The sequence below is a fragment of the Scyliorhinus canicula genome, chromosome 1, assembly GCF_902713615.1.
Source record: "Scyliorhinus canicula chromosome 1, sScyCan1.1, whole genome shotgun sequence".
Classification (NCBI taxonomy): Eukaryota; Metazoa; Chordata; class Chondrichthyes; order Carcharhiniformes; family Scyliorhinidae; genus Scyliorhinus; species Scyliorhinus canicula.
Genome location: NC_052146.1, coordinates 197,149,371 through 197,164,537, shown reverse-complemented (window position 1 = coordinate 197,164,537; position 15,167 = coordinate 197,149,371). Strand labels below are relative to the sequence as shown.

Sequence of the window (15,167 nt, the reverse complement as noted above, 5' to 3'; positions counted from 1 at the left end):
GGAGGGCGCAGAAGGATGGGTGAGTAAATTTGCAGACGACACTAAAGTCGGTGGAGTTGTAGACAGTGCGGAAGGATGTTGCAGGTTACAGAGGGACATAGATAAGCTGCAGAGCTGGGCTGAGAGGTGGCAAATGAGGTTTAATGTGGAGAAGTGTGAGGTGATTCACTTTGGAAAGAATAACAGGAATGCGGAATATTTGGCTAATGGTAAAATTCTTGGTAGTGTGGATGAGCAGAGGGATCTCGGTGTCCATGTACATAGATCCCTGAAAGTTGCCACCCAGGTTGATAGGGTTGTGAAGAAGGCCTATGGTGTGTTGGCCTTTATTGGTAGAGGGATTGAGTTCCGGAGCCATGAGGTCATGTTGCAGTTGTACAAAACTCTAGTACGGCCGCATTTGGAGTATTGCGTACAGTTCTGGTCGCCTCGTTATAGGAAGGACGTGGAAGCTTTGGAACGGGTGCAGAGGAGATTTACCAGGTTGTTGCCTGGTATGGAGGGAAAATCTTATGAGGAAAGGCTGATGGACTTGAGGTTGTTTTCGTCAGAGAGAAGAAGGTTAAGAGGTGACCTAATAGAGGCATACAAAATGATCAGAGGGTTAGATAGGGTGGACAGCGAGAGCCTTCTCCCGCGGATGGAGGTGACTAGCACGAGGGGACATAGCCTTAAATTGAGGGGTAATAGATATAGGACAGAGGTCAGAGGCAGGTTTTTTACGCAAAGAGTGGTGAGGCCGTGGAATGCCCTACCTGCAACAGTAGTGCACTCGCCAACATTGAGGGCATTTAAAAGTTTATTGGATAAGCATATGGATGATAATGGCATAGTGTAGGTTAGATGACCTTTATTTTTTGACTTCCCATGTCGGTGCAACATCGTGGGCCGAAGGGCCTGTACTGCGCTGCATCGTTCTATGTTCTAAAGGAAGTGCACAGAAAGGATTCTTACAACGACTGTATATCTGTGACATCAAAAAAGTGTAAAAACAACACTCAATATTTTCCTCAGGGAAAAAGCCAGCTTACCGACCTAAAACGAGATGAATTATGAAAATAGCATACAGGGTTTTCTCGTATACAGTGAAAGCTGAAATTGATCTGAACTGTGAACAACAGACAAATATCTGGGACTGAGAATAGAGGATGGACTCTGACAATAGGAAAATGCTGAAGAATATTCACAAGCTTGTTAATCTGGTTTGAGCAAAATACTGCTTTCCTAACATGAACAAATGCCTGTCTCCTGCTAATATACATGAAGCAGCAACTATATTCATATGATAACTGCTCTCAGCATCTCCCTTATTCGGATTCAACTTGTATTGCGGTGCCAATAGGCAAGCCAAGCCTTGCCCGTATATAACGCATACTTCAACAACCCAGGTTTGGCAATTGTTTCCTATTTGTGCTTTTGAATTTTTCATTGCGAGGGCAGGCTCCCAGGAGAATAACACTGTCTGGGAGAGTGAAGCTTTGTTATTGGTATAGAGGCAGCCTTTTTGGAACGATTCAAGGTGCAGCTGAGACATGTCTTGTTCTCAGAAATATAGAATGTTCCTTCATCACCAGTAGCTAATTTTGGACCACTCCAGCCATCATCATGTGTGGAGCACAGCTGGACAACATTCTGAAGTCCATGGTCAAATTGGGAAACAATTTGGTAGGTAGTTGCCAACTTTGAAAAAAAACAAGTTTCTAACTGACAAGTAAAAATAAAAGTTTTGAAAACTTCACACTCTGCAACCAACTTTTCTATTTTTCTTCTTTATCGCCCAGTGTAATTTGGAAGTGACAGCTAATATATTTTATCATCAGTACTAAATCTGACTGAAGGGATACTCATAGATCTATGAGTAACGTAAAACAATCCAAAGGGAGAAAACACAGCTACAATAAAAATAAAATACTGGGGATGCTGGAAATCTGAAATAAAAGCAGGAAATGCTGTAAAAGCTTAGCAGGTCTGGCAGCACCTGTGGAGAAAGAAACAGAGCTAATTGGTGTAATCTTCCAGTCTCGACACATCTGACTTTATGACACAAAGAGACTGTTAAATCTTGTCAAATTTATAACGCTTTTACGCATCACGGGATCTGACAAGATCTCTGGGAGCAGGATCCAGATTTGAACATTCAAGTTAGTCACATATGTCTACACTGGAGTTGCCCAAGGTGCCGGATCGAATGGCCGCACCACAGAGACCTGCCATGGTGCCGTTTGGCACTGGTTTCCAAAAACGTGGACCAGACATAACGGCACTTGTGGTGAGGTGTGGGGGGGTATTCCAGGCGATTAGAGGCCCCGGGTGGTCGGGCTCCAGGCAGGGTGGTATCCTGGCACTCGATGCCAACTGGGCACCTTGGCAGTGCCAGCCTGGCACCCTGGGAGTGCCACTCTGGCACTGCCCGGGTGCCCATTTGGCACTGCCAGGCTGGCATGGGTACTTCAAGAGTGCCCTGCCCTTATGAAGTGGGGTGGCAGGGGGGTTGAAGGACCTCCTAATTGGTATGTTGTGGCATTCAGAGGGTCCTGGGGGGGGAGGTCTAATTTCCTTGCCGAGGCCCGATAAAAAGCAGAGTTCTGTTTCTCTCTCCACAGATGCTGCCAGATCTGTTGTGATTTTCTAGCATTTCCTGTTTTTATTTTGGAAACACAGCTGATTTTAAATTACAACGGTTTGCACCAGAACTAATATTCACCTTTAGTAAGGTCTACATTTAATACAGCCCACATGTTTAGTGTTTTAGAATACTTTGTGTCGCATTTTCTTCATACAACTGTGGAGAAAGGAAAAACTGTGAATAAATATACCACATTGATGTCATTATGCATCACGCAGACCAGAAAGCTCGATTGTTAGTCTTTGTTTAATTAGGTGTTCTGATCCATGGTAGTACTGATACAATACAATTCTGCCATTCCCCTGATTAAGGAGCGGCAGATAGTGGAGGGGTTGGAATTCACCAATATTTCCTCTCCAGATCACTGTCAGGTACATACTTTGGAAACTGTGCATATGCAGATGCTGAGTGAAAACAATTGGTAAAATTGTCTTCTTACTCATTTGCTCACACTCTCTTGCACAGATTGGCTTCTGGCTAAATCAAACCAACTATTCGTAGCTAACATTTAAATATAGAATGAAACATAAATATTTTCACCAACAAAGGTGACACCTTTACAATGTAGAAGCAGTAAGTAGAGATGGAGTAAAGTCTGGCGACTCTAGATATAAACTTGTTTTATTAAAGTGTTGTCTGTACAGATTAAGTATTTTGAATTGCTGGATGTGCAGTGGCTAACTCTATCAATTAGAACATAGAACATAGAACAGTACAGCACAGAACAGGCCCTTCGGCCCTCGATGTTGTGCCGAGCAATGATCACCCTACTTAAACCCACGTAACCCGTATACCCGTAACCCAACAATCCCCCCATTAACCTTACACTACGGGCAATTTAGCATGGCCAATCCACATAACCCGCACATCTTTGGACTGTGGGAGGAAACCGGAGCACCCGGAGGAAACCTACGCACACACGGGGAGGACGTGCAGACTCCACACAGACAGTGACCCAGCCGGGAATCGAACCTGGGACCCTGGAGCTGTGAAGCATTGATGCTAACCACCATGCTACCGTGAGGCCCCCAAATTGTTTAACTTATTGAGCCATTCCACAAGTGGAACTTAACAAAGCTGGTGCAGGCTAGGGAGAATCTTAAGAGGTGGGATACACTGCATTGAACGCTGGCAGGGAGGGTCCAAGTGGTGAAAATGAATATTCTGCCGAGGTTCTTGTTTATCTTTTAGGCTCTCCCGATCTTTAAAGTGGACACAATCATTTCTGACTTTGTATGGGCGGGGAAGGTGCCGAGGGTGGTGAGGATCCTGCTACAGAGGCAGCAAGGGGGGTTGGCATTGCCGAACTTGCTTCATTATTATTGGGCGGCGAATGTGGACAAGGTGCAGCGGTGATGAGAAGAAGGGGTAGAGTGGGTTAGAATGGAGGAGGAATTTTGTAAGGGGTCTAGTTTGAGGGCTATGGTGACGGCAGCACTGCCAATGGCTACGAGTAGATATTCAGGGAGCCCGGTGGTGCAGTCCACAGTGAAGATATGGAATCAGTTGAGGCATTTTAGGGTGGAAGGGATGTCGGTGCTAACGCCGCTGTGCGAGAATCATGAGGTTGAGACTGGGGGGGATGGATAGTGTATACAGGAGGTGGAGGGAAGTGGGGCTGGTCAAGGTGAGGGATCTGTATTTGGAGGAAGGGTTTGCCAGTCTGGAGGAGCTAAGGGAGTGGGTAGAGCTGCCGAGGGGTAGTGAGTTCAGGTATCTACAGGTTAGGGACTTTGCGCGAAAGGTCTGGAGGGGGTTCCCTAGGTTGCCGGACTACACCCTGCTGGAGCAAGTTCTGCTCCCGGATGTGGAAGGGGAGGGAAGAATTGCAGATCTATACAAATGGCTGGGGGAGCAGGGAGACAAGCGGGTGGTGAAGATCAAGGAGAAATGGGAAGCGAAGTTGGGAGGGGAGATCAATTGGCGAGCATGGAGTGAGGCACTGCGTAGGATAAATGGGAACTTCTCCTGTGCAAGGAAGAGCCTGATACAGTTTAAGGTGGTGCACAGGGTGCATATGACTCGGGCGAGAATGAATGGTTCTTTCAGGGGGTAGCAGATGAGTGCGAGAGTGCGGGGGCCAGCAAATCACTCGCACATGTTTTGGGGTTGTGAAAAATTGGGAAGATTCTGGGTGGGAGTGTTCGCAGTCTTAGCCAGGATAATGGAGGAGGAGGTGGACCCAGACCCTTTGGTGGCGATATTTGAGGTCTCAGATAAGCCGGAGTTCATGGAGAGGAGGAAGGCCAATTTCGTGGTTTTCGCCTCTCTGATTGCACAGGGACGAGTTTTGCTGGAGTGGCGGTCGGCATCGCCACCGGGGGTAGCGGCTTGGTTGGGTGACCTGTACGACTTGCTGCGATTAGAGAAGATAAAGTATGAGTTAAGGGGCTCTTCAGTGGGGTTTGAGGAAAGGTGGGGGATGTTTGTGACTGTGTTTCAGGGGCTGTTCGTCACAGGGGGGAGTGGGGGGTGAAAAAAAGGAAAAATCTGTACAGACTGTCTAGTTGATTGTAGGGAAGAATGTTTCCCGGGGTGTTCGCTGTAACCTGTTTTGGTACATGTTTGTAATAAAATATATTTGGGGGGAAAAAACGTACAGAGCCATATATTTGAATGTAGAATGTGAAGGGTCCCTGACAGATATTTTAAAATCATAAATATTAAAATTGGGACTTTCTTAGCCTGCCTTCTTGATGGTTCTGAGTTCATAGCGCAATGCTGAAGTCTTTACTTTCAGGACCATGGACCTCCATTTAATTATGGTAAACTGTTGTCAAAGGAAACCGTAGTCAAAGGAGATTGAATTCATGAATACAATAATCTGAAAGAAGTGATCAAAGAGAAGCCAGTTGAAAAGACAAAACTGTACATAAAGCAGATCTTCTGCAATATAATTTTGAGAAAGGAAATGAGCAAAACATTTGAGTGGTAACTATTATCAATATGCTGGTTCCATTTAATTCACTACTAGCTCTCTCGAGCTGCCATCACTTCTCCATCCTGTTATATATTTAGTTTTGATTCATTGGGAGATCTGTTTAATCAATAAGCCTTTTTTTTCTATTTGATAGCAGCTATTTATTCCTCCTTCTAGGTACTTTCAGCAATAAAGTTACTGAATGCAAAAACCACAGGAAATCTCTGGATTCCAGCTAGGCAATAGAATGATTAGCTCATTGCCTGTTCAGAATCCCCCCTTTTTATGGAAGTAATTGGAAACCATGGACAATTGATAATTGTTTCAAATGGACAACCTGAAAGCATTTGGAATTTGTCCAATATATTACACTTCATTCTGGAACTTATTACTTGGATGGAACTCATTGCAAATGTATTGTGGGATACCCCACTAAATGAAATGGATCTAATTTCCCTTCAAATTGGGCATGAAGTTCGAGGACTGAATTTTCCTACCTTAGTTTATCTATGGACATCAGGACCATTCTTGGGGTGCAAACCTGATCGATGCAGCAGCAAGACTGCCAATCCAATCTCTGGGAGGCATCCAGTAAAGAACCTGCCTCCGAGATTGCCACCCAATCAGGGATGGCCAGCGGGTGCAGCAGGCAGGAGGGCACGTCGGAGCGCATGATTTTATGAGCCGCTGGCAATCTTCACTATGGCTGCCTTGAGAGTGCTGCTATGGTGAGTGGCACAAAAGGTGGACGTGAGAGAAGGCTGAGCAACCGGCAGCCATTTCCAAGCAGTGTCCGTGAAAGCAGTCCCCAGCACCCACTCTTTGAATGGCAAGCCTTTGCTTGCAGATGGCCTCAGGCTTGCTGATTTACCCTTTAACATTCAGATTAAATGCTATTTTCATGCCATCCCTACCTCCTGCTGTCCACTCGCCTCCTGTGGTTAGGGTGAGGCCCTGTGCATCAGTGGTAAAATACCAGTTTCCTGGCACAATGGCTGCAAAGTCCTTCTGGGTGCTGGCCAGGCTCTCAAATGCACACATTCATGGAGAGGTAGTGGTGTGGTGTTAATGTTACTGGTAAGTAATCCAGATACTGAGCCGAAAGCTCTGGGGAACAGGTGTTCAAATCCCACCATGGCAGCTGACAGAATTTAAATTCAGTTAATAAATCTGGAATTAAAAGTCTAGCCAGCGACACCCATATCCAGTGAACGAATAATAAAAAAACACGTTTTCAGAAAAAGTGGGTGGAGGTGGAAACACATTGGCATTCCTGTCCGGCGCATTTTGTTCTATTTTTGTGGCCCTTCACCACATCCACAACAATCTCCAGCCGAGGAAAGTTCCCCTCTAGATTCTATACAAAGCGTGCAACTTCAGTGGTCCAAAAATCATTGAGTCCACTCAGATTACTGCGAATAAATACCAATTCTCTCAGAAGGTAGATTAAAATTTCATACTACCTGTCATGAACCTGACTGGAGACAGCAGCAGCACAAAGTATTCAAAGACCTCAATTGGTATGCATCTCCTGGTAGCGAGTTTAGAACAGCAGTTTAGATAATCGAGTCTGAACAGTTTCTGGAAGATTATGGACGATTGGGAAGGTCCTTGAGATATACATATGTTTATGTATAGTCAAGGAAGGTGTTGGAGGCAGACAGCCGAATACGCAAATGACATAATCAAAAATCAACAAAGGCATAATCACCCGGACCCTGAAACGCTATGGGGAGGCAGTTGCCATTTAGCAGTCTCAGAAAGCGGGCAGGCCAGTTTCCAGCCACCAAGCCTGAAGGCCAGGTTTAGAGCATACAAGCTTCTAAGTCTTAACGCCAAGACAGTGCAGAGAACCTTTGTAACAGCAGTTTTAAAATATCTTTGTTGGACCAGGTTCCCAGATTTGAGTATTATCCCTGCATTATGTGGTAATTATAGCTGGTTATTCAGTTTAGCTGTTGATAGGGGAACTGGGGAAGTCGTCCAGATTTCAGGTGTTGTACATATGTTTTGTAACAAGGGATATGTCTATATATTAATAATTCATACATCTTAATTCCATGAGAGTAGAGTAGTCCTGTTCATGTGTATTTGTCTTTTCTTTACTTTAATAAATAGTCTTTAACAATTGTTACACAATGACTGGCCTGGTTATTCTCACTGGGTCTCCTCATACCAAAACAAAACACAACTATGCACCTCCACAAACTGGTATTCAAAGCTGGGATACCCTTGCAAATAACAACATGCTTCATGACACTACCCCAATACAAAAAAGCATAAAATATGTTTAAAGTAGATAAATGATCTGGGAATTTTTTTTTTTAACCCATTTGCTAATTCAGAGGAAATCTTTTCAGCCACTCATGCAATTAAGTTAGAACTTGAGGTGTAACTTACATTTGTTGCAAACAATATATTTTCACAGATTCTTCTGTGCTTAATAGGCTTAATGATAAATATACCTGTTATTGATGATATTGTTCGTGTACTTATTCTGCAAGACCCCCGGGTCAAGTTTCTGCTGTTAATATCAATAGAACTGGGCAGAATCAGCTTAACCTGTACAAAAGGTCTGGGAAACATACAATTAAGTTATTTTCGAAACTGCTTATCTTCATGTCTTCCACTGTCTTTTCTGCTTGGTCAAGATTCGGTTCACCCACATTAAGTGCAGTCACATAACTGTCTTCACTCTCAGGTGCAAACTACGCTATTGCATTGATCACAATGGCTCATGACGGCTCTTAGATTTTTGTGGTCATTTCATAAGGCACATAAATACTAGTAGGCATGTTTTCAAAGTTTCATAGCAAAGAATATTTAATTTACTAAGAATTGTCTACTAGACCGTAATGAAACTACTAATTGGTTTTGGAAGTCATTTTCAGTGATTTTAAATTAGATTACTTAACGTGGAGGACAGGACTCTGATATTAAAAATGCTCATATTCGGCCATAAGCCTATTTTCAGATGTATTAATAAAACTGCACCAGGCTATTCCTCTTAAATAAATCAATGAGTACTTTATAATGGAAAAAAAACATTATGTTCTATTAACACTGTCTAGTTGCACTGGTTTGTGAAAGATTTTGCATTTGCAATTTAATTTCATCTGAAACTCAAGGCCCAACCTAACCAACACTATTTCCGGTGCATTTTGGTGGTCCTTTATTGTGCCCAAAGTGGAAACTCTACCCCCTCAATATTATTTTAAGGTTAATTTTCTGTTTCAAATCTGCATTAATTCACCCATTTTGTGTCATTTTTCAGGTTCTCTTAATGGAGGTCTAAGCACTGAAATACCCATAGCTGTGGGAGCTGACTCTGCAGATCAGGCTTCCCCACTACTGCCACATGCCACAAAAAACAAAGTCTCTGGGAAACTTCGCCACTCTGCCAGTTCACTAAGCAAGTCTTCAAACTGAAAAACTTTACATAGACAAGTTGTAAGCTGAGGCTTGCTTTTTAGCCTCTTAATTTTTCTACTGATATTATGTCCTTAAAATTGATTGTGGCTGGGATTTGAACACTCCTTCTTTCTTTGATATAAAGTTAAATTTCAAAAGCAAGGTACAGAGAAGGAATGGCGTTGACGTGATTGGCATTAGAAGGTTCCCAATTCTGTGATCCAGTTAAAGCAGAGCAGATAAGAGAAGTTGTTATGGTGTAAGGGCAACATAACAATACATGCAGCCATCTTGGGATGATGCTTGATGTCATGTTCATGCTATAATAAGAGTAACTATGACATGTGATATAACTAACAGTATGGGTCATTGTTGGCTGTGTAGCGTGGTGACACAATACCACACTCGGAGACTGTTGCACACTTAGGTTTTGTGCAATTCAGTGAGACTGAAAATGGACTCAACTTACATCTCTGTGATTGTGGCATTGAGTTATCATGATACCAGACACACCCAGCCTTCAGTTTAAAACTACTGCCTTTCAATGTTTTCAATTGCTATTTTGCCAAGTAGGGGGAAGGGAGGCCCATTCTTTATCAGCTGAAATATATTCAGGAATCTTATGAGGATTTTTAAAACCGTAAGTGAAATTTATATAAAATGTTCAGCTGTCATTCCTATTATGAAAATTATGTGTCTGAACATAAGGGGTTTGGGGTGACCTCTAAATTGACTGATCCAATTTCCCTGCTATCCAGCCACCACACCAACTGGCTCCTTTCTCATACTCCTGCTTCTTAATTCAGTAAAATGTGACTCTTGTAATGCTCGAGTGTAGGATGGATAAAGTTTAGTAAGTTAATTAGAATAGAATTTAGTAAAAGCTCTGATGCTGTTCCAAGCTTGGAGGTTAAGTAAAGCACCAGAACCAATGGAGCAACCACTGAGCCATTCACCCACACATCATATTGTCTCTCTGCATTTGATTATTTGCATCATGTTGGAGTGACGATGTACAGGGGAAGCAAAGAAAAAAAGCTTTTTAAATGATCTTTTTATCCTGTTCCTTGTAAGGCAAGCTTATGAGTAAAATCAAAGAAAGAATAACGTTCAGATTTCCACGCAAGGCAAGCTTTGCCATTTTAATATTTATGTTGATCTTAAATTGTTTTGCCCTTGCAAATTATAAGCACAAACAAAACAGGAGGATGATACAAAAGAAGCATCTGAGCTAATTTGGAGATGAAACCATATCATGCTTAACTTATTTAATATACTTTATATGCTGCATTACTGTACTGAGAAGATTTATCTGCAGTTCTGACAAGTTTTCAACCTTGGAACTGTAATTGGGTGCCCCTGCACAAGCCATATCTAATGAAACACCATGTGCATTATTAAACAGTGAAACATGAGAGTTAAAATTCTAGCTGTTCCAATCTTTCACCGTAGTGTTTTTGCCTTTTTTGCATTGTAAGCATTCCCAGATATTTAGTTGTCATTGCAGAAAGGAATATGGCCACTGACAATACAATATTTCTAAAGGTGTTGCATTGTGGAATCCATCATTCAGTCATGGCCTGTTCTGACAATGTTAAATTGACAGCCATCAGGTTGTTTTATACCTTCACCATCCAACTGCACTTTTTAATCACAGCTCCAAAGCACTGAATTGTAGGACTAATTTCCTAATGATTTTCATCATTTCGAAGCATTAAGCCTCAAGGAAACCTAAGAGGCAAAACCACCACACATGTAGATATTTAATTTGGACCTTTTCTACTGAAGAATATTTGTCACTAATTGTGACTTTAAGATTGTGATAAATGGAACAGTAACTACATTAGCATTTTGTACATGTATGTTCTTTCAGCTCATTTCATTTTATATCATACTCCTGAAAACCTTTCTGTCTTCCTGTATGCTTCAATCAGAAATTGACATATGGCTACTGGACTATTTATTGCTGAAATTATTTCTTGTTGAGTACTCTTAACAGAAGAAGTGTAAGAATTTGATCTTCCAATTTGATGCCTACTAATGGAATTTTTTTTACAGTGAGAACTTTAATGTTCTGAAGTAATGTTACTTATGTGTTCATCTATGAATTATTTGACAGTACTATTTCTGTTGCACTCGTGTACCAGTCAAGTGAATGTGCTCTTTGGTTGTCAGATGTACAATGCTTTATTTTTATTATATTTGTAAATATGGAGTAATATTTGATAAGCAAAATATAAAAAAAGCAGCCTTTGTAAGTTATGATTTAATTCTTCCATCTTGCTGTTGGCTTTTGTCAATTATTGTGCTTGTCTAAAAATACAGCCAGAGCCTTGGGTGATCTGCACTGAGCATATCGAGTATAAAATTTGAGATGCAGTTGTGTAGTGATACAGTAATTTTTTTTCTGACGCGGCATCCTTGCTTACCATGTTACAGCTAAAAATTATACCTTTTCTATAAAGTGTCATTTTGAAATAATTAGTTGTCAGCTTAACGTTTGTTTTATCTGGTTTAAAAAATCTTTCTCAATAAGAGCATTCTTCACAGCTCTTTAAGAATTTTTCTTTAGACATGTGTAACTTCCTAATAATGAATATTGTAAAACAGAATTAAAGAATTGCACTCACAGCCTTTAGACATTTCCTAATTCACAGTGTTTGGCCTGAACTTGAAAAATGCCATGTTCTTCTTGCTTATTTTGATGATTGAAATCCTCAGCAACTAAAGAGTTTGGAAGTGTCTAGTTAAAAACCAACTATATTTGAATGTGTATGTTCTGATGCGAGTTATTCCTCAACTACTTAATTTCTGCCCAAATGTGTTGACCTGTTTGTGCCAACGTACTATCAGTCCGACTAGTCGCTCAGAATTAATGGAATTATGGAAATTCTAGACTAGATATGTTAACAATTCATGAGGGAAAATTAGATTTCACAAATATTCTGACTTTCTACTTTTTACTTCACTTTGGATCAAGAGTTGTGAAATAATTTATTCCACTGCTGATTATGTTTTCCAGTCAGCGAGCAAACCTTGCCCTCTTAATTTTCTTGCATGTGTCGATCACTATAAACATTAAACCCTTTGGTTAAAATTACAGTTTTAACTGAGTGCAATATGATAGTGTTATACAAATTCTAACTAATTACTGTGGTGACATACAAAAGCAGACAACTGTTGTGTTTTTGTTGTTATGGTTATATAACTCCAAAGTACTTAACTTTCTAGCTCTAATATTGCCTGAAGTTTTCTAACCACACTGGGCATTTATTTTTTAAAGAAGTCAGTTGCCAAAGAACTCTGAAATTTCTGAAAAATGCACTTTGTCACTCTTATAAACCCCCAACACAGCAATTTTACAATGATGTGTGAGACTGGTAACCAACTTGATACCCATTTTACATGTGTTACGTTATACCAGAAAAAACATGTCCCAAGGATGGTTGTAAAGTAATGCCATTTTAGTATTTAATTTGAAATACTTTACGAATACATTCAAAATAATTAATTCGTAGAATTAGATTAAGTCTTGTCAAGCAAAAGTGGCACTGATTTTGGCGAGACATTGGTTTTGTGGCATTTTATTTTTGAGTTTCTACCAAGTAAGCTTTCAGTTTTTTTTTTGGGCATAGGAAGGAGGTCAATGATGTATCGCAACTGAAGCAACAATAATTAAGTGCAAACAGCCAATGCTGGTCTACCTCTTTAGCAATACCTACAGCAATGGAAGTGGATGTTGGCTTGCATGGTTCTATCTCATTACATATAGTCAGGGCAAAAGCTTTATACCAGAGAAACATACCCCGGGAAAGATTGCAAAGTGATGCCATTTTAGTGTGTAATTTAAAATATGTGAAATGAAAATGAATGAAAATCGCTTATTGCCACGAGTAGGCTTCAATGAAGTCACTGTGAAAAGCCCCTAGTCGCCACATTCCGGCGCCTGTTCGGGGAGGCTGGTACGGGAATTGAACCGTGCTGCTGGCCTGCCTTGGTCTGCTTTCAAAGCCAGCGATTTATCCCAGTCCAAGTAAAATTAAAACATTGCTAAAACAGTAGGTTCAATCTTCAAATGTCCCTGAACATTATCAAATATTTCTGTTCAAATTGAAAAACAATTAGTGGTTTTACATTTTTTTCATGACTTGTTGGCTAAAGATAAGTAGTGCTGCATCTCATAATGCAGCCTTTTGTGGCTTCTAAATATTATGTCGAAGAGGTTTAATATTCGACATACAGTTTGTATTTCAATATCTATGTACTTAGATTAAGGGCAGCACGGTAGCATTGTGGATAGCACAATCGCTTCACAGCTCCAGGGTCACAGGTTCGATTCCAGCTTGGGTCACTGTCTGTGCGGAGTCTGCACATCCTCCCCGTGTGTGCGTGGGTTTCCTCCGGGTGCTCCGGTTTCCTCCCACAGTCCAAAGATGTGCAAGTTAGGTGGATTGGACATGATAAATTGCCCTTGGTGTCCAAAATTGCCCTTAATGTTGGATGGGGTTGCTGGGTTATGGGGATAGGGTGGAGGTGTTAACATTGGGTAGGGTGCTCTTTCCAAGAGCCGGTGCAGACTCGATGGGCTGAATGGCCTCCTTCTGCACTGTAAATTCTATGAACTATCTATTCTCCAGTTTAACTCGATAGCTGTAGATGTCACACATTGTGGTTTGTAGAAAGAGTGCACTTGCGAAGCTTTCTCTTGGTGTCAACACATTCCTGGCACAAATCTAAACTATTTGTGAGCAAAATGTTGTTTATTTGTCTTGTATTTCCACTTGATTGTTTTTTCATTGCTCCCTGCCCTGCCTCCCTCCTTAATTCAATCTCACTGCTTATCACGCTACTGAATTTGGAGAAGGTAATGCTCTTACAAAATCCTGGTTACAGCCTTCAACCACCAGTGAAATTACTAAAAGGGACAAAGAACTGGTTGTAAAATTAAGTTTAAAATTCTGGCTCCTGTAATTGGTCCTTCAATCAGTTATTAACCATATGTCTAGAAGACCTTGGCAAAGGCTTTAGATAAGCCCAACTCTAGTACTGTAATCACTTTTGCTCCTTCAGACACCCCCTTACCATATATTATTTGGCCAGCCTCTAAAGAAGTTATTTTTGATGCATCATTTTGCTGCAATTCCATCCTCATTATTGTACTGTTCTTAGAACAGGTCGTACTAATTTATTTGTTCATGTGATTCTTTGTTTTCTCAAATAAGAAAGAAATATATTACCAACAGCATGCATCATCCCTTTCAGGTGATCTTGTTCCTAAATGTCAAACACCATCAGAAATGGTGCACTGCACATCTAGCATTAGCATAGTGCTGAAGCATTAGAGTATCAGATCTTCCTCAAGATGGTGGGTAGGCAGTCTACCTTAACAATGCTTTTGTCAGACGCTTCCTGGATATGTACAGGTTAGGTGATTGGCCATGATAAATTGCCCCTTAATGTCCAGAGATGTGCAGGTTAGGTGGGATTGCAAGGTTACAGGATTATGATGAGTGAGTGGACCTAGGTGGAGTGCTCTTTTGGAGGATCGCAACAGGCTCGATGGACCAAATGGCCTCCTCCTGCACTGACCCATTATCATTCCGGGGCAGCTGTTCATCCATCAGCATCTTGTGCTACCAGCTACCTCTGAACAGAAAACTCCTTTTAACACACACATTGTTCCTTTCATTCATTTCACATGCTAAGATTGTCACATTTTTACACTGTGTGTTTGCAGATTGAACATTGTGCCATTATTAACTGGCATGTTGGAAAGAGAAAACAATACTACATTTGTTCTCCCTCTATTCAACTTGTGTAAATAATATACAGTATCTTAAATGCTGTTGTTAAATTCATTAAAGACATGAACCCTATTTTTGTCTGAAATTTAGAAGTGTACATGCTTTTTTCTTTATCTAAACATATCCTGTATAAAGATCACCAGATAATTGTAAATATATTCAAAGTATCGTATGACCATTATCGGTTCAAGGTGTAGAAATACTGTTGTACATCCAAACAATAAGCAAATTTCATTTGAGTGTCTCATGAGGTTATCCTGCTGAATTGACCTCAGAAGGAAGCTCTATGAAGGCATAATGGTCACATTTTTAGAACTCGAGGAAGTTCCTTTTGAATTGCAACCCATGGGGAGAGTCAAGGTTTGTGCCTCTTGATATTCAAAATCTAAATTGTGCCTACAAAGGC

At 41.0% G+C, this 15,167-nt stretch overlaps 1 protein-coding gene across 1 annotated transcript in view; it reads left to right on the top strand.

The window, feature by feature from the left end:
- Positions 1–11,586, top strand: part of ralgapa2 (Ral GTPase activating protein catalytic subunit alpha 2) — a 730,448-nt gene extending 718,862 nt beyond the window's left edge. The window contains 1 exon segment of the mRNA XM_038805980.1: positions 8,821–11,586. Within this exon segment, the coding sequence (XP_038661908.1) occupies positions 8,821–8,975 (155 nt within the window). The 3' untranslated portion in view covers positions 8,976–11,586.
- Positions 11,587–15,167: the final 3,581 nt, after the last annotated feature.